Here is a 23,202-nt window from a genome sequence, read left to right on the forward strand (position 1 = left end):
ACATAGGAGTGCATATATCTTTTTTGAATTCATACAAATAAAACTTTTTGCACAGAAAAGGAAACTACCAACAAAATAAAAGGTGAAGTATATAATGGGAGAAAATATTGCAAATATATTGTTGGATATATCCAACAAGGGGTTGATGTCCAAAGTACATAAAGGCCTTGCATAACTCAACACCAAAGAAACACAAATAATACATTAAAAAATGGGTAGAGGACCTGAATCAACATTTATCTCAAAAAGACATGTCAGATAGGCAACAGACACATGAAAGATGCTCAGTGTCACTAATTATCATGGAAATATAAATTAAAACTAAATAAGATAACACTATACCTGTCACAATAACTAAAATAAAAAAAGAAATTAAAATTAAGAAATGTTGGTGAGGCTATGAAGAAAAGGGAATCCTCATGCACTATTGATGGGATGTATTTCATAATGCCACTATGGAAATCAGTATAGAAGCTCCACCCAAAAATATAGAAATATCAGTATTTCCACTACTGGACATTAACCCAAAGAAAAGCATGTATTTTAGCTTTTATTTTTTAAAGATTTATTTATTTATTTATTTATGAAGGAGAGAGAGACAGAAAGTGAGCATCAGTGAGAGGAGTGGCAGGGGGACAGGGAATCTTAAGCAGGCTCCACACTGGACATTGAAACTGACATGGGTCTCCATCTCAGGATTCTGAGATTAAGACTGGAGCCAAAAAAAAAAAAAAACAAACAAACAAACAAACAAAAAAGACTAGAGCCAAAATCAAGAATTGGACACTGAACAAACTAAGCTACCCACATCTCTTTCTGAACTTTCATTTTCATAAGATTTTATTTATTTATTCATGAGAGACATGCACAGCGAGAGGCAGAGACACAGGGAGAGGGAGAAGCAGGCTCCATGCAGGGAGCCCGATGTGGGACTCGATCCTGGGATTCCAGGATCACACCTTGAGCCAAAGGCAGACGCTTAACTGTTGAGCCACCCAGGCATCCCCCTCTAGTTCTTTCAATAAGATCTTTTTTAAAAAGCCAGTATATAGTAGAAACACAACTGAAAAGTAGACGAGAGAAAAAGAGAAAAGAAATATTCTTCACAATAAATAAAGAGCACTATTAGAGTTCCTCTACAAACATCCCAAGGGAGGCATAGCTGTCTCTGTGCTCAAGAGTACTCCCTATTATTGTGCAGGGTAACCAGAGTGCATTCGTGTGACGATATCAAACAAAATTTGTATTGGCTCCGCTAAGTTCAAGATCTATAGTTTTTGACCTAAGTGAAGCAGGTTTAAGGGATCGGGCTGTGCCGGATCCCATAACCAAAGTAGACAGCAAATCCAACCAGGACCCAGGAACCAAATAGAGCCCAGGTGCCAGCTGTCATCTGCATCATAAGGTAAATATTCAAAAAGATGCTCAGGAGCGGGAGGAGAGGCAGACCAGGTACCTTAAAGTGAATGGGAGAGGAGCTCTGTGGCTGCCTCCAGATGACCCCAGTCATCCCAGTGATGAGCACCAGAAGCAGCACAACCACTGTGATCCACCATGGGTCTCCAGAAAGCAGACCTGGCCACCGGGCCAGCACCAGACAGAGAAGAGTCAGCAGCAGAACAAGCAGTGAGGAGCAAACAGAGACAACCCAGCCAGAGAATGCAGTGGGGGCGGGATTGCCTGGAAAAAATAGTGCCTGCAGAGTCAAACTCTCAGCTGCAGGTCTGTTCTCCTCCTGCACGTCTGCTTCATTTCCCTCATTCTCCTCCTGCACCTGCGCTTCATTTCCCTCATTCTCCTCTTGCACCTGTGTTTCATTTCCCTCATTCTCTTCCTGCACCTGCATTTCATTTCTCTCATTCTCTCCCATAACCTCTGCTTCTTTTCCCCCATTCTTCCTTTCAGGCTGATACCTGAGGATGAGAACAATAAAAGCCTGCAGAGAGAAAACTAAGAGGGCCCCAATTGACCTGAGGTCCAAGAGATCAGTGAATCCAAGGAAGAATGCCATTATTGTTCCAACAATGAAAATGATCATGGTAGCCAGAATGGGCATATATGTGCCGGTTTGGATCCTGGTAAGGACAGGGAATAGGAGGCCATCCTTTGCCATCATGTATACCTGTTGACGTATGGGGAACATGTTGCCAAAGACTTTGGTAGAAAGACTACAGAAAAATCCAAAGTTTACACAATGGTAGGCAGGGACCCAGCCAATATGGAGAAATGCCTCAGGCAAGGTGCTCCCAGGTTGAAGTTGGTAGTAAGGCACCATAAGTGTAAGTGCCGCAGACACACCAAAATACACCAAAAAGCAAATGAACAGTGAAATCATAATGCTTTTGGGTATTGAACACTTGGGATTCTGGGCTAATTCGACCCTGGTAACAATAATATTGAAACCTGTAAAAGCATAGATACAGGTAGCTGATCCACGGAGAATCCCCTGGAAGCCAAAAGGTACAAATCCTCCAGAGCCCAGAAGGCCCAAGCTAGAGGTGTCATTGAGTCCAGCCTTTATGTAGTCGTCTTCTGTGAGCTTCCAGTTGTGCAGGTCCCCTTTCAGGAAGCCAGAGATGATGACAAAACCAAGTGCCAATACTTTCACCAAAGTGAGCGTTTTGGTAACCAGAGAAAGCTGCCTAATGTTCCGAGTCAGCAATTCCATGATCAATAATAGAAGGAACATAACAATGAAGCCTAGAATTTCTACAAAAATACCAGGAGCTTGTGGTAAAAAAGTCTCCTGCAAGGTCAGAGAGAACTTGTTCCCAAAAAGATTGTCAAAGAATAAGGTCCAGGCCCAGATCCTAATGCCTATGTGAGCAAAAGTGGTGAGGATGAGGAACCAGCCAGTGATGAAAGCCCAGAGTTCACCTACAGTGACATAGCTGTAGAGATATGCGGAGCCAGAATGGGGAATCCGAGCACTAATCTCTCCATAGCACAGCCCAGCCAACACTGAAGTTAGGCCAGCCACCAAAATGCAAATCACAAAAGATGGCCCTGCTTGATCTCTAGCCACCTCCCCAGCCAAAATATATACACTTACACCCAGTGTGTTGCCCACACCCAGGACCACTAAATCCAGAGTGCTCAAGCTTCTAGCAGGGGCAGTCTCAGGCACAGGTAGCTCCAGTGGATGTTTGCGCACCAGCTTTTTACCAAATCTTCGGAGTGCCTGGCACAGCATTCTAGCTAGAGTTGTAGCAATCCTGGGGAGCCGTGAGTCTCAGATCAGGTTCAGTGAAGCTGCGTTAAGCCCAGTTGGGTTGAGGATGCCTCAACTGGTTGCTCAGTCTTCAAAGCTGCTGCTTTATATTTCCTCTGGTGTGTGCTGTTGCTCCATAATGCCTAAGACAGAATAGACAATAAATATATACTGACCCCATTATTCAACTCACCAACCAAAGCTCAGAAATCACATCACATGTTGCAGCCCAAATATCACAGAAAGTGACACCAAAGGACATCATAGAAAGATCAACTCAGTTTTCCTCCACAGAAAAAGTACCAAATACCTCTCAACATTCTTCTTTTTTACACACCACATGACATAATCCCATTTGGGTTCATCAAATTCCTGTAGCTTCATGTACTAATTAAGCTGTAAGACACAGCAGGGAATGAATAAATTGTGCAATAAATTACACACTGGATATGTGTGTGCAGTGCTAGAACATGAATTATGACACATAAAATCAGGGACTAATGGGCCTCATTGCAATTACAGACTCATTTTTAAAAAATCATCTGAGTTTAATATACAAATAGAGATCCTTCAGTCTTACAACACTTAGCCCCAAAATCAGATAGTCAAGATAGACAGGATTTGGTCCCCTTTCTCCTCATTATGCCTCATCCATTCAGCTGTACTGATGCCCAAGAATGTATAGTACACCCCTTCCCATTACCCATAGGCCCACAGGTGTTCTGTGAACAGAGAGGAGGAGGGAGGAAGGGGCAGGGCCTTCATAACCACCTGCAAAATGGAAAGGACCAGGCTGCCTGGGAAGGTAACACTGGAGAAATGGGGGCAGTACCACCCCAGGTCCAGGACTGAGAAGTGAGAAGAGCCAGGAAGGTGGTTTTGTGAATTCTGACATTCAATACAACTCGCCCAAACCAACTACTCAAAAACTCACTCAACTTTTATGTGCACATTTATGAGGATGTGATGAATAGGGAGAAAAGAAGTAAGTCACCTAGCTCAATAGCTCACAACCAAAATAATTCCTCTGTCTCCTCCTTCTCTAGGTTCCAAAAGAGAAGGTGAGCTGACTTCTGCAGACAGTCTCCTCACTAGCCACACTGTGCTTTATAAACACCCTGAACCATCTGTGATGGCAGCTGCCAGGGGCCTGGAGACCCTGCCCTGCTCTGTGAGTAGGTATTAAAGCACTTGCGTATAATTGTCTATTAATTTGTCAAAAGGAGTTTTTCTAACTCCCACAAACCATTGTCTGAAAATATTAAATATATTTTCTTAATGAACAAATGCTACATATGGAACATATGATTCCTCCTACCCCCTCCTTCCCTACTGCTATTCAAATGGTCCTCTCCTCAAGGGGAACAAGGCTTTGGGTGAAAAATTCACAGCAATGTCCAGAAATGAGTAGTGGGGAATATAGGGGACAGTGATGCAGCCCCCACTCTCCTCCCTACTGAGGCTTTGGTTTTGAGAGAAGATTACAAAATGTTGTCAGAGATTTTAAAGACATAAAGATGAAGTCAAAATTGAAAAGTCTTCTCTACGGATGATCAAAAGGAACTTTTGGGTTATGGGACAGACCTTCTGTCTATAAATCCATGTAGACTCCTTGTTTGCGACTCACCAGTTCCAATGTTATGATTTACCAATCAGTAGGTGAGATACATAAGGCAGGTCTGTTCTTCCCTAATAGAACATTTCTACAGTATCGATGTACTTGTCCCTCTAGCCTCATCCCCTACCCAGTTCCTACCCGAGCTGCAAAATTCTACACTCACCCTGTTCCCTTGCCTCTAATGCCCTCTTGGTCCTTTCGCTTAGCTACCTCCACTTCACTTTCAGTTCTCAGCTCAAGAGTGCTTTCCCAAGAAGCCTCCCTTGACCCTTGTGGTGCCCTCCCTATGTACTCTCATAGCACACAGGATCCCTCATGTGCCATTAATCCTAATGTATCAAAATTCCAGATCAGCCTCCTGTCTCCACCAATAAACTGTGAGTTAGATGATCAAGAAGTATTTGTGGAACAAATGACCACACTGAGAAGAAAACCTAAAAGAGACCATAATCCAGAATTCCTGCCTACATGACTTTGAGATACCTACTTTGTAGCCACACAAACCTTAAAAACCTTGTTCAGTAAATATGTAGATGGTATTACCTTCCTTGTAGAAGTCAATGAAAGTGAAGTGTGTAAGGAACATCACCAGAGACAAAACCTTCACTGCATGTCATTCATAGCAGGAATGAGCCATACAAGGTGATAAAGAATTGTTTGCCTTTGAGGACACTTTCTTTAAAAATATCAGTCTGTCTTGGATTATAGGCAACCAACTACCTATGCCTAGTTAGAGAATCCCTATTTTTTGAAAAGCATCATGATCAGGCTGTATAACCTACGTACGATGTCCTAAGGCCGAGGTTCTTACTTCAGGAGACAGAGGAGGCCTAACAGAGACACCTAGGTATTATTTATAAATTTCATATTCTCTCCCTCTGGAGATACTATTCCACTAGTACATCACATGACTGCTCTCCAGTCCACCTGACAAGAAATTGTCCTCAGTTTCAAAAGGAATAAATTATAAAAGCTTCCTTTACAGAAAGGCAGCACACTTTAGTGTCTAGGAGTAAGGCTCTGTAGGTAGGCTGTTCAGGTTCAAAACTCAACTCAATCTCACACCCAGGGGGCAAATTAGTTCACCTCTTGGGGCTTTAGTTTCCACAACAGTCAAATGGGAGAAAAAGTGAATCCCTCATAGGGTAGTTGTGAGGTGTAAGTGAAATGATGCCTGTGAGATATGTAGCTGAGTGCCTAGCACAAGCCCAGCATGCAATATGGACTTAATATCATCTACCTCAAATGTAAAATTGAAAATGATCCAGTCCCCAAACAATATAATCAATTAGTCTTTATAGATATCGAGCCCCGAAATCATCCACTAAAACTCAAGTCTGTTAGCTACCCTTCATCAGACATATGGAAAGAGTTTTATTCCAAATAATTTGCCTTGAAAGCTAAGGACTCTAATTTGATATTCTCATTCATTTTGTTACTAAACACTTGGAGGTCCAGGCTTACTGAGTCAGACCAGGCATTGAAAACAAGCAATGCTCAAACACAATAATAATGATAATAATAAATAATATCATCTTTGTCTACAGATACCTCATCTTATTTCTGGAAGAGACAGTGCCTGGTACTGTAGTGATAAGAATAATGATCATGATGACACAAAATCTGGATGTGAATCCTGGACCTTTCACATGGCTACATAAACTATAGTGATTTGCTTAACATCTATGCCTCAGTTACCTCATCTAGAAGGAAACTACTTGACTGGCCTCCCTGGCTCAGCTTGAGAATTCAGTGAGAAGATACAAACCATCATGAACTGCTGTGGGGGTGTCACTTGTGCCACCATTCTTAAGCACAATCTTAGTGGAATTAAGAACACACACACACACACACACACACAATTGGGCACTATAGTTGTTGAATGGGTAAATGTATCTAAATATACATGTAGAGCATGGATTGGAAGAACATTGTTAACTACACCAAAGCAAGGGCCTCCAGTAAGGAGGGGAAACAAGAATAGAGGTAAGGATGAAAAAAGGAAAATAAAATGAACTGAAAAGGGGCCTGACAAGAAATGATGGTGCGAAGATGCCATGACTGAGGAAGGGACTGACCGCACTCTGTTCACTGCGGGTTCAATACAGGAATTGCAGGAGATAATGTTATGAGAGGACCTAGTACAGAGGCTAATAAATCAGTAGCAGTCAGTAGATTTAACATGAAGGGGAACCAGAATTATATAATCTTCAGGATATGGAGAATACAAGGAAGGAATACCTGCTAGACAGAGGATGAAAAACAATGGAAAATGGGGGCACCCCTCCTACTAGTTTCTTCTGAACTCCTTTTCCTTTTCCCAATTCCTCTTCTCCTTCAGGTCCTTCAACTGTCCTTGGAGGCTCTGTAGTTGGTACTAAGAATGGTTGTACTAGGTTTCTCTTTCTGGGGAACTGTCCCCAGCCACCTCCCTCCCAACTAAGACACAACAGTGGTTCTTCACAGTGCTTGAATCACACCACCCCTCTGAGGTTAGTACCCTCAAAAAAAATATCATACACTCTTCTAAAGTCCATATCATAGACCTTGAGCAGGAATCCCAGAGGAGGACCATCTGAATGGCAGGGTCGGAAAGGGCTAATGCTTTTCATAATTTCTGTTTCCCTCAATTGTGTTGTGCAGGGTGGTCCATGTTATCTTTCCAATTTACTGAAGATGTATTTTACAGACTAAAATAGGAAGATACCAGAGAAGCAGCTCAAAGAACAAAGCATCTGAAAATCAAATAATTACCCGACTCCAAGAGGAGAAGGCCAAGCAAGTACATGAACAAGCAATCTTATAGAAGAGAAAACAAACCCATGATTGGGAATCCTGGGCGAGCCTACTACAAATCCACCTTATAACAACACAGAGAAAGATCATCCTCAAATGCCATATCTAGAAATGCTCTTTCTCCATGCAATAATCTGATTATTCCAATGGTTTATATTCAGGCCAGATCTCTGAATCAGCTAGTCAGAGCCCCACTCTAATTCTTCCCCGACCATGAGGTCCATCACCTCTTTCCTAATTCAGCTCTCACATCCTGACTTACCCTTCCTGGGATGAGCCTGTGGCCTGGGTACGTATCTTCCCTGTTAGGGTTACTCTCCTCATTCCTTCTGTCCATTCTTGGCATGATATATCTTCTTAACATTATTCTAAAAGCTTTCCCCAACATCTAGAAAGCCATTTGTAAGCCATTATTTCCAATCTTCTTCCCCTTTTCACCAGTGCTTATTATCCATCCTGATGCTCAGCTAAAACTAATTTTCTCTTTCTGTCATGTCAGCTGGTGTTCTAGATATGTCCTTAAATTATTTTATAGTCTAAAGCATCCAGAAGGCTGGGCCAGGGTCCATATACATCTTCCTACTTCTAAATTATACATTCTTATCCCCAATTCTCACTCTTCAGGACAAGGTTATGCTAAGCAACCATAAGAGGAATTTAGGGCAGAGAAAATGAATGTATGAAAATATTGATTGACTATTGTTATCTTGAGATTCCTAGAAGGTTTGTTTTTGCTGTTATTTTGGAAAGAAACAGTCAAAATGAGGTATAAACAGAAGAGTAAAACATGTACCATCATCTGTCCAAGTGCATTTCCTGAGGACATTTCCTGGGTCTGTGAATCTCAGTGTAATCAGAAAATAGTCTCTCCCAAAGGAGGTGATTACTTGGAGGATGTGCTTAAATAAATGAAGAGAGAAACAAGAGAGCTTGAAGCCAGTTTCCATGAATTCCGTAATGCCTCTGGGTCCTCCTTCCCTTCTTCCTCTTCCCTGTGTTTCTCTCAGTCTCTGAGCTCCTTTGTAATTCTAAAACAAACAAAAAAAATCCCAAGTCCCCATGAAGAACTACTGTCACACCCAACAATTCACGCACTAAATTGCAAGCTGTCTTGATTTCCCAGCCCGCCCCACTCACTCTCCTTTGTCCTGGAGGTCATTGTGTTCATTATTCTCTCCTGAGAAGGGTTCTACCCTCACTCTGGACCTTTCCTTTTCAAAACATTCTTCAAGGCAGCAAGTCCACCGGTTCCTGTGGCTGGGTGTTAACACTCCTGACAATCAGGAAGTTGGACTGCTGGACCCTCCTCGATAGCTTCAGAGATAGTTTCTTTTTCTTTTTTCTTTTTAAAATTCAATTTGCCAAACTACTGCCACCATTTTCAGATGTAGTTTTCAATAATTAACCAGTTGCTTATGACACCCAGTGCTCATCACATCACATGTGCTTCTTAGTGCCCACCACCCAGTTACCCCATCCCCCCAACAACTTCCCCTTCAGGAACTCTCAGTTTGTTTCTCAGAGTTAAGAGCCTCTCATGGTTTGTCTCTCTCTCTCTCTCTCTGATTTTTCCTATTCAGTTCTCCTCCCATCCCTTATGGTACTCTGTACTATTTCTTAAATTCCACATGTGGGTGAAACCATATGATAGTTGTCAAAGATAGTTTCAACATTGCTTTACTAGAAATTTGATATTTGAAAGGAAGGGCACTGATGGTATTAATGATCTTCAAGTTCTCAAAGTTTCAGAAAAGTGGACTCTCAATGCAACATCACCAGAGATTATAGCAATCCTCTGTATCCAAGCACAGCTCCTTCCTTTTTTTTTTAATAAATTAATTTTTATTGGTGTTCAATTTACCAACATACAGAATAACACCCAGTGCTCATCCCGTCAAGTGTCCCCCTCAGTGCCCGTCACCCATTCACCCCCACCCCCTGCCATCCTCCCCTTCCACCACCCCTAGTTCGTTTCCCAGAGTTAGGAGTCTTTATGTTCTGTCTCCCTTTCTGATATTTCCCACACGTTTCTTCTCCCTTCCCTTATATTCCCTTTCACTATTATTCATATTCCCCAAATGAATGAGAACATACACTGTTTGTCTTTCTCCGATTGACTTACTTCACTCAGCATAATACCCTCCAGTTCCATCCACGTTGAAGCAAATGGTGGGTATTTGTCGTTTCTAATGGCTGAGTAATATTCCATTGTACACATAAACCACATCTTCTTTATCCATTCATCTTTCGATTGACACCGAGGCTCCTTCCACAGTTTGGCTATTGTGGACATGGCTGCTAGAAACATCGGGGTGCAGGTGTCCCGGCGTTTCATTGCATCTGAATCTTTGGGGTAAATCCCTAACAGTGCAATTGCTGGGTCATAGGGCAGGTCTATTTTTAACTCTTTGAGGAACCTCCACACAGTTTTCCAGAGTGGCTGCACCAGTTCACATTCCCACCAACAGTGTAAGAGTGTTCCCTTTTCTCCGCATCCTCTCCAACATTTGTTGTTTCCTGCCTTGTTAATTTTCCCCATTCTCACTGGTGTGAGGTGGTCTCTCATTGTGGTTTTGATTTGTATTTCCCTGATGGAAAGTGATGCAGAGCATTTTCTCATGTGCATGTTGGCCATGTCTATGTCTTCCTCTGTGAGATTTCTCTTCATGTCCTTTGCCCATTTCATGATTGGATTGTTTGTTGCTTTGCTGTTGAGTTTAAGAAGTTCTTTATAGATTTTGGAAACTAGCCCTTTATCTGATATGTTATTTGCAAATATCTTCTCCCATTTTGTAGGTCGTCTTTTAGTTTTGTTAACTGTATCCTTTGCTGTGCAAAAGCTTCTTATCTCGATGAAGTCCCAATAGTTCATTTTTGCTTTTGTTTCCTTTGCTTTCGTGGATGTATCTTGCAAGAAGTTACTGTGTCCAAGTTCAAAAAGGGTGTTGCCTGTGTTCTCCTCTAGGATTTTGATGGAATCTTGTCTCACATTTAGATCTTTCATCCATTTTGAGTTTATCTTTGTGTATGGTGCAAGAGAGTGGTCTAGTTTCATTCTTCTGCATGTGGATGTCCAATTTTCCCAGCACCATTTATTGAAGAGACTGTCTTTTAGTGGATAGTCTTTCCTCCTTTATCGAATATTAGTTGACCATAAAGTTCAGGGTCCACTTCTGGGTTCTCTATTCTGTTCCATTGATCTATGTGTCTGTTTCTGTGCCAGTACCACACTGTCTTGATGACCACAGCTTTGTAGTACAACCTGAAATCTGGCATTGTGATGCCCCCAGCTATGGTTTTCTTTTTTAAAATTCCCCTGGCTATTTGGGGTCTTTTCTGATTCCACACAAATCTTAAAATAATTTGTTCTAACTCTCTGAAGAAAGTCCATGGTATTTTGATAGGGATTGCATTAAACGTGTAAATTGCCCTGGGTAACATTGACATTTTCACAATATTAATTCTGCCAATCCATGAGCATGGAATATTTGCACAGCTCCTTCCTGATCCCAAAGTGTATAAATACTTTAGTCCTTAAAATTTCCAGAGAAAGAAAGCTGCAGAGCCAATCAAATCGGTGGCTCTCAAACAAAGAATTATAAATCTTTTTAGATAACTGAACTTCATCAGAATTTCTGAATTTCTAATTCAAACAGCCCAACAAGTCATGTAGGGAGCAGTCAAGACAACAATATTAGAGGCTTTGAGTTCAGGGTGGGAGCTTTAAATTATAGTTAAGTGTGGTGGTGCATGTGTACACAAACACTTCCAATGTGGGAAACAGGTCAGAATACATACAGAAAGGTAAACAGAGGGAAAGCCACCATGAACACTAGGGCCAAGTCTCATATCCAGGGTAGAAGAAATTACTTAACAACACCAAAAGAAGAATAAAATCCTCCCAATTTCACATTCTGGTTGGGCCTTCTCTAGAAGTCTATGTCCAATCATCGTCCTTCATTTCTTCATTCAACAAATAAATATACTGCTCTCTATTCAGCAGTCCAGATAATGCAAACAAAAACACAAACAACCCTCTACTCAAGTAGCTAACATTTCTGCAGTAGGACGCAAACATTAAACATAAGTAATAAGGATGTATATCGTGTTGGATTTGCAATCCTTGCTTCAGAGAAAAGGAAATCAAGCAAATGTTAGTATGTGATCAGAGTGGGTGTTGCAACTTTAAAATGGGTGGTCCAACCCAAGCCTCACCTTCACACTATTGTGAAACCATCACCACCATTTATCACCAGAACTTATTCATCTTTCTCAGCTGAAATTCTATACCCATTAAAGAATAACTCCCCATTCTTCCCTCCCTGGAGCTCCTGGCAACAACCATTCTACTTCCTGTCTCTCTGACTCTGACTACTTTACGTACCTCATATAAGTAGAATTCTACAATACTGTCCTTTTGTGATCTTCTTATTTCACTTAACATAATGTCTCAAGGTTCATCCACGTTGTAACATATAGAGAACTAATTCCTCTTTTATGCTGACTAATATCTCATTGTGTGTCTATTCAAAATCTTGTTTATCTACTCATCCATTGGTGGTCATGTTGGTTATTTCACATTTTAGAATTTGGGAATAATGCTATTATGAACAAGACACTTGAGTCCCTATTATCAATTTTGTGGGATATATACACAGAATTAAGATTGTTGGAACATATGCTAGCTACATTTTTAAAAAGATTTTATTTATTTATTCATGAGAGACACAGAGAGAGGCAGAGACATAGGCAGAGGGAGAAGCAGGCTCCCCGCAGGGAGCTGGTTGCGGGACCCAGTCCCAGGACCCCAGGTTCATGTCCTGAAGAGAAGGCAGACACTTAACCACTGAGCCATGCGGGCTTCCCGCTAGTTGCATATTTAATAATTTTGAAAAATCACCATAATGTTTTCCATTGTGATTGTACCATTTTTAATTCTCACCGGTAACCAGAAGCATCCCAATTCCTCCACATCCTCTCCAACACTCCATATCATGTTTTGGTTTTTGGTTTTTGGTTTTTTGAATAGCAGCCATACTGATGGGTGTGAAGTGGTACTTGGATGTCTTTCAGGAATAACAAGGAGGCCTGTAGGGCCAGGACACTGTAAGTGAGTGAGAAGCAGTAGGGTATGAGGTCAGATAGAAAGCAGGAAGCCAGATCCTTCACGTAGGGTCTGAGAGTCACTATGAGGACTTTAGCTATTACTCTAAGTGTGTTGGAAACCCTAGAGAAAGTGAGAGTTTCACATGTTGCCACATTGATATTTAGAACCTTGTCCACACTGGACCTCTATCTGGTAGGTTTCTATCTTTTACAAATGCTGCATATCCAGGGTCAGCCTATTACCCTACTTCCTGGACCACCCTCCTGGTCCATAAAATTGGGAACTCTAACTAACGAGATGCTCTTACTTCTCACTCAGAGTCACCCAGCAGCCCTTAAAGAGTTTCTCTTCCTTAAGGTCTGATAAATCCCTAAATCACATTCTTCTGGGTTGCTACATTGTGAGAGAAAACAAGTTTGAGTTCTCTCCACCCACCTTTTGGAAAATGATACTTACCACAAGTCTTAAAAAGACAGACTGAGACAGACCAAACACTCTCAACAAGACATGCAGTTTAGTTCTCTCTATTAAGTCCAAATTTCTAAGTTATATTTACAAGGCTTTCTATTTACTGTTGTTCTATCACTTACTCTTAGTACAATCTTTTCTGTAGCTCTTGCTTAACAGGTCAAATTTTCCACCACACATGCACATGTTGTGGCATTAACAAAGCCCTCACACAGACTGTCCCTCTCTAATTAGAACATGCTCTTTCCACTGTTCAACATGACTATCCTTCTAGAGGCTTCTCTGGGCACATCTACAGATAGGTATCTGATCTCTCCAATATGCTGTCCTCATCCTCTGGTCTCCCCTCATTAATGTCCAGTGGTATAACTCACTAGACTAGAATTTTGTACTGGATTAACACCCAGTTAGGAAAGAGGGTAGGATTAGGCACTCACAGGGAGTTGGAGCAGGATCCCAGGAGGCGCGGGAAAGCCCTCAGGCTCCCAGGGGCACTAACAGAGGAGGTGGCCCCAGGGGAGAGCACGCCACACACTGTAGGCCGAGCTCCCTAAAGGGCTGCAGCGCGCGGCCGGTAGGGCCCCGGGAGCAGCTCTGGCGGCTCAGGCGGCGGCTCTGCGCGGAGGGCGATGTGCGGCCCCAGCAGCGCGATTCCAACGGCGCTGGCCCGGGAGCCCAGGGCGCCGGGGACACAGCCCAAGATCCAGCACTCCCCATAGGACAGGCGGAGGCTGGGAGGGCCCAGGACAGCAAGGACGCTCCTGCCACCTGGAAGCCCAGAACTGTGCAGATGGGTGGCCCCGCCTGGGAGCATCCAGGCCCCTGCAGACTGAGAGTTCTGTAGTTCCTGCGGGAGCTGACTCCAGGGCTCCAGAGCTGGCCGCCACCACTGTTGCTGTTCCTCCTGGGGCCTCACAGGATAAACAACCCCCACAGAGCCTCACAGTGGCCTCACTGGATAAACAGGATAAACAACTGCTACTGAGCCTTGCACCGGGCAGGGGGCAGAGCAGCTCCCCCAGGTGCACACACCTGGGAATCAGCACAGCAGGCCCCTCCCACAGAAGACCAGGTAGAAGGACAGGGGAAAAGCGAGTATTGACCAAGCAGCACTGGAAAGTTCCAGGGGAAGTCGAGGAATTTATAGTATATAGAATCAGAGGATACTCCCCATTGTTTTTTGTTTTCTGTTTGCTTCCTCCCCACCCCCCCCCCTTTTTTCTTTTATCTCTTCTCTCTTTGGCTGAGTTTTCCAGTACAACTTGTTTTTGGCCACTCTGCACTGAGCAAAATGACTAGAAAGAAAAACTCACCTCAAAAGAAACAATCAGAAACAGTCCTCTCTCCCACAGAGTTACAGAATTTGGATTACAATTCGATGTCAGAAAGCCAATTCAGAAACACAATTACAAAGCTACTGGTGGCTCTAGAAAAAAGCATAAAGGATTCAAGAGACTTCATGACTGCAGAATTTAGGTCTCATCAGGCCAAAATTGAAAATCAATTAAATGAGATGCAATCCAAACTGGAGGTCCTAACAATGAGGGTTAACGAGTTAGAAGGAGGAGTGAGTGACATAGAAGACAATTTGATGGCAAGGAGGGAAACTGAGGAAAAACGAGAAAAAAAATTAAAAGATCATGAGGATAGGTTAAGGGAAATAAATGACGACCTCAGAAGGAAAAGTCTACCTTTAATTGGGGTTCCCGAGGGCACCAAAAGGGACAGAGGTACAGAATATGTATTTGAACAAATCATAGCTAAGAACGTCTCTAATCTGGGAAGGGAAACAGGCATTCAGATCCAGGAAATAGAGACATCCCCTCCTAAAATCAATAAAACTGCTCAACACCTCGACATTTAATAGTGAAACTTGCAAACTCCAAAGATAAAGAGAAGATCCTTAAAGCAGCAAGAGAAAAGAAATCTCTAACTTTTTTGGGGAGAAATATTATATTAACAGCAGATCTCTCCACAGAGACCTGGCAGGCCAGAAAGGGCTGGCAGGATATAGTCAGGGTCATAAATGAGAAGAACATGCAGCTGAGAATACTCTATCCAGCAAGGCTCTCATTCAGAATAGAAGGAGAGATAAAGAGCTTCCAAGATAGGCAGAAACTGAAAGAATATGTGACCACCAAGCCAGCTCTGCAAAAAATACTAAGGGGGATTCTGTAACACAGAGAGGAAGTCCAAGGGAACAATCCACAAAAACAGCGACTGAATAGGTATCATGATGACACTAAATTCATATCTTTCAATAGTAACTTTGAACGTGAGTGGGCTTAATGACCCCATCAAAAACGCAGGGTTTCAGACTGGATAAAAAAGTAAGACCCAACTATTTGCTGTCTAGAAGAGACTCATTTTATTATTTATTTATTTAATTGTTTGTTTATTTATTTATTTACTTATTATAAATTAAATTTTTCTAGGTGTTCAATGTGCCAACATATAGAATGATACCCAGTGCTCATCCCGTCAAGTGCCCACCTCAGTGCCCGTCACCCAGTCATGCCCACCCCTGCCCAACTCCCCTTCCACCACCCCTAGTTCATTTCCCAGAGAAGAGACTCATTTTAGACATAAGGACACCTACAGCTTGAAAATAAAAGGTTGGAGAACCACATACCATTCAAATGGTCCTCAAAAGAAAGCAGGGGTAGCCATCCTTATATCAGATAAACTAAAACTTATCCAAAAGACTGTAGTGAGAGATGAAGAGGGACACTATATCATACTTAAAGCATCTATCCAACAAGAGGACCTAACAATCATCAATATTTATGCCCCGAATGTGGGAGGTGCCAAGTATACCAATCAATTAATAACCAAAGTTAAGACATATTTAGATAATAATACACTTATACTTAGTGACTTGAATGTAGCGCTTTCTATAATCGACAGGTCTTCGAAGCACAACATCTCCAAAGAAACAAGAGCTTTAAATGATACACTGGACCGTATGGATTTCACAACTATTTACAGAACTTTACATCCAAAAGCAACTGAATATACATTCTTCTCAAGGGCACATGGAACTTTCTCCAGAATAGACCACATACTGGGTCACAAATCAGGTCTTAACTGATACCAAAAGATTGGGATCATCCCCTGCGTATTTTCTGACCATAATGCTTTCAAATTAGAACTAAATCACAAGACGAAGTTTGGAAGGATTTCAAACACGTGGAGGTTAAGGACCATCCTGCTAAAAGAAGAAAGGGTCAACCAGGAAATTAGAGAAGAATTAAAAAGATTCATGGAAACTAATGAGAATGAAGATATAACCGTTCAAAATCCTTGGGATACAGGAAAAGCAGTCCTGAGGGGGAATACATCGCAATACAAGCACCCATCCAAAAACTGGAAAGAACTCAAGTACAAAAGCTAACCTTGCACCTAAGGGAGCTGGAGAAAAAACAGCAAACAGATCCTACACCCAGCAGAAGAAGAGAGTTAATAAAGATTCAAGCAGAACTCAATGAAATAGAGACCAGAAGAACTGTGGAACAGATCAACAAAACCAGGAGTTGTTTTTTTGAAAATAGTAATAAGATAGATAAACCATTAGCCAGCCTTATTAAAAAGAAGAGAGAATAGACTCAAATAAATAAAATCATGAATGAGAAAGGAGAGATCACCACCAATACCAAGGAAATAAAAATGATCGTAAAAACTTATTATAAGCAGCTTTATGCCAATAAATTAGGCAATCTAGAAGACATGGACACATTTCTGGAAAACCACAAATTACCAAAACTGAAACAGGAAGAAATAGAAAACCTGAACAGGCCAATAATCAGGGAGGAAATTGAAGCAGTCATCAAACCCTCCCAAGACACAAAGGCCAGAGCCAGATGGCTTCCCAGGGGAATTCTATCAAACGTTTAAAGAAGAAACCATACCTATTCTACGAAAGCTATTCAGAAAGATAGAAAGAGATGGAATACTTCCAAACTCGTTCTATGGGGCCAGCATCACCTTAATTCCAAGACAAAGATCCCACCAAAAAGGAGAATTATAGACCATATCCCTGATGAACATGGATGCAAAAATTCTCAACAAGATACTAGCCAATAGCATCCAACATTACATTAAGAAGATTATTTACCATGACCAAGTAGGATTTATCCCCGGGATGCAAGGCTGGTTCAACACTCGAAAAACAATCAGTGTGATTCATCATATCAGCAAGAGAAAAAACAAGAACCATAGGATCCTCTCAATAGATGCAGAGAAAGCATTTGACAAAATATAGCATCCATTCCTGATCAAATCTCTTCAGAGTGTAGGGATCAGGGAACATTCCTTGACATCTTAAAAGCCATCTATGAAAAGCCCACAGCAAATATCATTCTCAATGGGGAAGCACTGGGAGCCTTTTCCCTAAGATCAGGAACAAGACAGGAATGTCCACTCTCACCAGTGCTATTCAACAGAGTACTAGAAGTCCTAGCCTCAGCAATCAGGCAACAAAAAGAAATAAAAGGCATTCAAATTGGCAAAGAAGTCAAACTCTCCCTCTTCACCGATGACATGATACTCTACATAAAAAATCCAAAAGACTCCACCCCAAGATTGCTAGAACTCATACGGCAACTTGGCAGTGAGGAAGGATACAAAATGAATGCCCAGAAGTCAGTGGCATTTCTATACACTGACAATGAGACCGAAGAAAGAGAAATTAAGGAGTCAATCCCATTTACAATCACACCCACAAGCATAAGATACCTAGAAATAAACCTAACCAAAGAGGTAAAGGATATATACCATAAAAACTATAGAACACTTCTGAAAGAAATTGAGGAAGACGCAAAGAGATGGAGAAATATTCCATGCTCATGGATTGGAAGAATTAATATTGTGAAAATGTCAATGTTACCCAGGGCAATTTACACGTTTAATGCAATGCCTATCAAAATACCATGGACTTTCTTCAGAGAGTTGGAACAAATTATTTTAAGATTTGTGTGGAATCAGAAAAGACCCCGAATAGCCAGGGGAATAGTAAAAAAAGAAAACCATAGCTGGGGGCATCACAATGCCAGATTTCAGGTTGTACTACAAAGCTGTGGTCATCAAGACAGTGTGGTACTGGCACAGAAACAGACACATAGATCAATGGAACAGAATAGAGAATCCAGAAGTGGACCCTCAGCTTTATGGTCAACTAATATTTGACAAAGGAGGAAAGACTATCCACTGGAAGAAAGACAGTCTCTTCAATAAATGGTGCTGGGAAAATTGGACATCCACATACAGGAGAATGAACCTAGACCACTGTCTTTCACCATACACAAAGATAAACTCAAAATGGATGAAAGATCTAAATGTGAGACAAGATTCCATCCAAATTCTAGAGGAGAACACAGGCAACACCCTTTTTGAACTTGGACACAGTAACTTCTTGCAAGATACATCCATGAAGGCAAGGGAAACAAAAGCAAAAATCAACTATTGGGACTTCATCAAGATAAGAAGCTTTTGCACAGCAAAGGATACAGTCAACAAAACTCAAAGACAACCTACAGAATGGGAGAAGAGATTTGCAAATGACCTATCAGATAAAGGGCTAGTATCCAAGGTCTATAAAGAACTTATTAAACTCAACAGCAAAGAAACAAACAATCCAATCATGAAATGAGCAAAAGACATGAACAGAAATCTCACAGAGGAAGACATAGACATGGCCAACAAGCACATGAGGAAATGCTCCACATCACTTGCCATCAGGGCAATACAAATCAAAACCACAATGAGATACCACCTCACACCAGTGAGAATGGGGAAAATTAACAAGGCAGGCAACCACAAATGTTGGAGAGGATGTGGAGAAAGGGGAACCCTCTTGCACTGTTGGTGGTAATGTGAACTGGTGCAGCCCCTCTGGAAAACTTGTGGAAGTTCCTCAAAGAGCTAAAAATAGGTCTGCCCTACGACCCAGCAATTGCACTGCTGGGGATTTACCCCAAAGATACAGATGCAATGAAACCCCGGGACACCTGCACCCCAATGTTTATAGCAGCAAGGTCAACAATAGCCAAACTGTAGAAGGAGCCTCGGTGTCCATCGAAAGATGAATGGATAAAGAAGATGTGGTCTATGTATACAATGGAATATTACTCAGCCATTAGAAATTACAAATACCCACCATTTGCTTCAACGTGGATGGAACTGGAGGGTATTATGCTGAGTGAAATAAGTCAATCGGAGAAAGACAAACATTATATGGTCTCATTCATTTGGTGAACATAAAAAATAGTGAAAGGGAATAAAGGGAAAGGAGAGAAAATGAGTGGGAAGTATCAGAGAGAGATAGAACATGAGAGACTCCTACCTCTGGGAAGGAACAATGTGTGGTGGAAAGGGAGGTGAGCAGGGGGTGGGGGTTACTGGGTGTGGGGCACTGAGTGGGGCACCTGATGGGATGAGCACTGGGTGTTATGCTATATGCTGGCAAATTGAATTCCAATAAAAAAATAAATTAAAAATAAAATAGATCCAGTTAAATATTTGCTCTAGATATTAGTGCAGATCTAATGCTAACATCTAATAATAATAGTTATTATAATGATGGTAATAATTCTTATTAATATGATAATAATGATAATTATTATTATTATCAGTCTTGGTTTGTGCAAAAGTTGAAAAATGAGAGAAACCACTGCAGTAGTAATGAATGTACAACCTCTCCTCTGGAGAAAGAGACGTAAAGACCACATATCTTCCCTGAAAGGTTGGATAAAAATCTGAAGTAACCAAATTCAGCTAAGACGTAAAAATAAATATTCTAACTTATCACCCAGTAACCTTCTGAGAGTAACTTTACCAAATGAATCATTTACCAGGTATCCTCTCAACTATCATTTCACTTTGTACTATATTCTGTTTGCAGTTGTTACGAGAAGTCTTTGTCTCCCTTTCTAATATAAAAGTCCTTAGGGTAGAATCTGCATCATGTTCTCTCAATAAGGCTAGAAACCCTAATTATCCAAGTAAATATTTCTTGGTGCAAACAACTTGAAGGCATGACAGCCCCCAAAGTGTCTGCTAATTAGACCAAGAGGAAACACAGACACCTCCTCCAACTCATCTACTTACCCTATCACCCTCAGCACCTCCCAACTCCCATCCCAGTCTGGCAGCGGCTGATTTCCAAATCAGTGAAAACCCACCCTGATGCAGACTAACATGCTCCATACCAAAGGTATGTAGACAAAATCCATATGCCAGATGTAGACCAAAATCTATGCAGATGCAGACCAAAGCACTTTTGCTTCCTCCCCACAATATCTATGGAGTCCCTGCTACATGTAATGCCACATTAGTTTCATTGCACCATTATTTGGGTAAACAATCAGATAGCCGGAGCTTCTCTAGAGCTGTATAGACTCCAGATGATCTCGTATCATTCTGGGATGGCTGTGCACAGATGCCTTTTCTTAGTGCCTCTGTGATAACTTCAGAGAAGACAAAGACAAATGCAAAGTTCCTTATTCATTATTTGACTCATTTCCAGCTATACAGTCAGACACAATCCAGTTTTGGAAATTCTTAACATTTCTTTCATGCCAAACCAAGATGACCATCTTGACACTGCATACAACATGGCTGGCTGCATGGAAAGGCTGACTATTTCTCTGGTTATCTTCCTTCATATCTTTAAATGTGTTCTTCTGTCCTCCCCTGTAAGGACTCAGCTCTGTCTCTGTCCTCTCTTACCAGACTGTGCTTGGGTTACCTCATAACCTTGGGTGGCAGGCAGCTTCACACCACCACCTGCTCCTTTGAAAAATGGTTTGTTTTGTTTTGTTTTATTGTAGGAAAGACTAGATCATCCAGTCATTTGAAAGTTGTATCATGCCTCAAAGTTCTGAGCTCTTCTCCAAATATAAATCCATATGCGTTCTCCACAAAAGACCCACCAGCCTCACCCCAGCTCAGGCAACATAATCTACAACAACCAGCCTCTGTTACCATTCTTTAAGGGACACCCTTTATCCCTCTTACTAGCTCTTTCTCATTCCCATCCTGCTTTGTGATTTCTGTGATAATCAAAGAAAAAATGAACAAGAATAAACCAAGTGAATATAATCCAAAGATCATATTTATCAATTTGGAACATACTTGGTAAAGAAACTGACCATTCCGCATAATTTTTGCTTTAAGATTAAAATGAATCTGCCTTCTGGAAGCACATAACACACATCAATTGATAATGGAGAGGAGACCAAGAACTGCTAGAGAGCAAGAGAAAGAAAACCTAGAAATTAACATTTGCCACATGTAATGCAAAAAACAGGGGGCATTCATGAATAAGTATTGTCTTGGCTTTTGGTGTTGGCCTACTGCCAACAATGTACACAATAACAGTTTAAGACTCCAAGAGCCTTCAAAATTAAATAGGTGCAAATAAGTTTTGTGATAACAGCCAACTGCCTCTTGGTGACTCAGTGTTTTAATGGCCACTAAGAGGCCACACCCCATGGGACCTTGGTAATCTTTCCGCCTACATTCTGATCCAGCCTATAATCCATCACCACCACTCTTTTTAAAATTAGATAAGAAAGGCAGGGAGATACCTTTAGCAGCTACAAATAATAGATATTTAGCTCCTTGAGCCTGAAGGAAGAAGCCCCTCAAGTCCTTTCTGGTGATGGGTGACCACCTTATCAAACTGGACCTGCTATTCCACAAATTTCACACCGATGTCTTCTCTAAGAAGATATGAGAAGAGACTTTCTGAAACTCCAGTGAGGGAGCAAGTCAAAACATGGAGAAGGCAGTAATGCCCAGTGAAAAAATCTTCATTCCAGGAATATGTCTAAGCATACTATGTGCTAGGCCCTGTGGGAGAGGCAAAGATGAAGAAAGTAAGCTGTGCACCAGGTCAGAAAGGAAAGGAGAGCAGGGCAAACAGTGGGAGGATGCTAGAGGAGAAGCTCCACGGAATAACCTCCCTTAACTCAGATTTTGCTCATCAGAGCTGAGAACCTTTCTGTTCTGGAGAAGAACAGAGTGTAGGTCTCCAAATCCCTCTGACCCCAGCAAACATACCTGCTTTTCCCAAACCCACAAGGTAGTGGTCTACACCAGCCAGATCAAAGTCTAGCTCTGGTGCCATGAAATACCCTCTGCTTAAAACCCACAGGGCTTCTATAGCCAGTGGTACTCCAAGCCCAGTCTTCTTCCTCTCTGACTCTGTCTCAGTTTTTCTGCCAACTCTTAAATAGCAGAAATCACTTACCCAGGGGCTTTTTCTGCCTCGGAGGAGAAACACTTGGGATGAAAGAGCAAGACAAACCCATGGACAGGGAAGGAGCTTGGCCAACCAGAGTCAGGCTTGGAGTGGAGCTTAGAGAGGCCCTCATTGAGTTGAGTCCCTGGGGAGGCAAGATCTTGAGGAGGAGGGGCCTCAGGAAGTCTGAGTACTAACCAAGCTGGGCCTCAGGTTGTTGAGGCCAAAGGGCAAAAAGGGCCTGAGAAGGATGTGAAAGTAGGAGGGAGGTGGCTTAGCTGGAATGGTGGAGGAAGACTAGAGGGGGACAATGGAAGACCATTGGGGCCCTGCATGGTGAGGAAGTGGACTAAAGGTTTAAATGGGACTTTCCTGGAGACTTTTCTGGCAGCAAAATGTGAATGTGGAAGGAAAAAAGTTCTCTAGGGTCCTGGGCATGGAGGAAGTACTGGCTAGTAAAAGGAGAGTGTGGAGAGCTTGGTGGAGTTCAGGGTATGGAGGCCAGTCCCAGATCCAGCTAAAAAGCTCACTCAGCAGTCCTGTAAACAAGCACAGAAGCAACCCTCCCAACCTCCAGCTGCCTCTCCCAGAATCTCCTACAGGTTCCCCTAAAACCACCAACCATCCTGGCCCCTCAGCCACGTTTCCAGTGATGCCAGAAATAAAATGAAAAGAGAATAGACTTAAGCATCCCCAAAGGGATGTCCTGAGACAGTCACTCAGTGTTCATAGTATATTCTGAATGAATGTGCATTAAGCCT

General features: G+C 41.9%; 1 protein-coding gene across 1 annotated transcript; it reads right to left on the reverse strand.

The window, feature by feature from the left end:
• Positions 1 to 1,297: 1,297 nt before the first annotated feature.
• LOC129505543 (cationic amino acid transporter 3-like) lies at positions 1,298 to 22,464 on the reverse strand. Its single transcript, XM_055318582.1, has 3 exons — positions 22,451 to 22,464; positions 1,841 to 3,354; positions 1,298 to 1,711 (listed from the first exon to the last, which is right to left on the reverse strand). The coding sequence occupies exons 2-3, from the start codon at positions 3,191 to 3,193 to the stop codon at positions 1,298 to 1,300; spliced, it is 1,767 nt and encodes a 588-aa protein (XP_055174557.1). The 5' UTR covers positions 3,194 to 3,354; positions 22,451 to 22,464.
• Positions 22,465 to 23,202: the final 738 nt, after the last annotated feature.

Source organism: Nyctereutes procyonoides, unplaced genomic scaffold, assembly GCF_905146905.1.
Source record: "Nyctereutes procyonoides isolate TBG_1078 unplaced genomic scaffold, NYPRO_anot_genome, whole genome shotgun sequence".
Classification (NCBI taxonomy): Eukaryota; Metazoa; Chordata; class Mammalia; order Carnivora; family Canidae; genus Nyctereutes; species Nyctereutes procyonoides.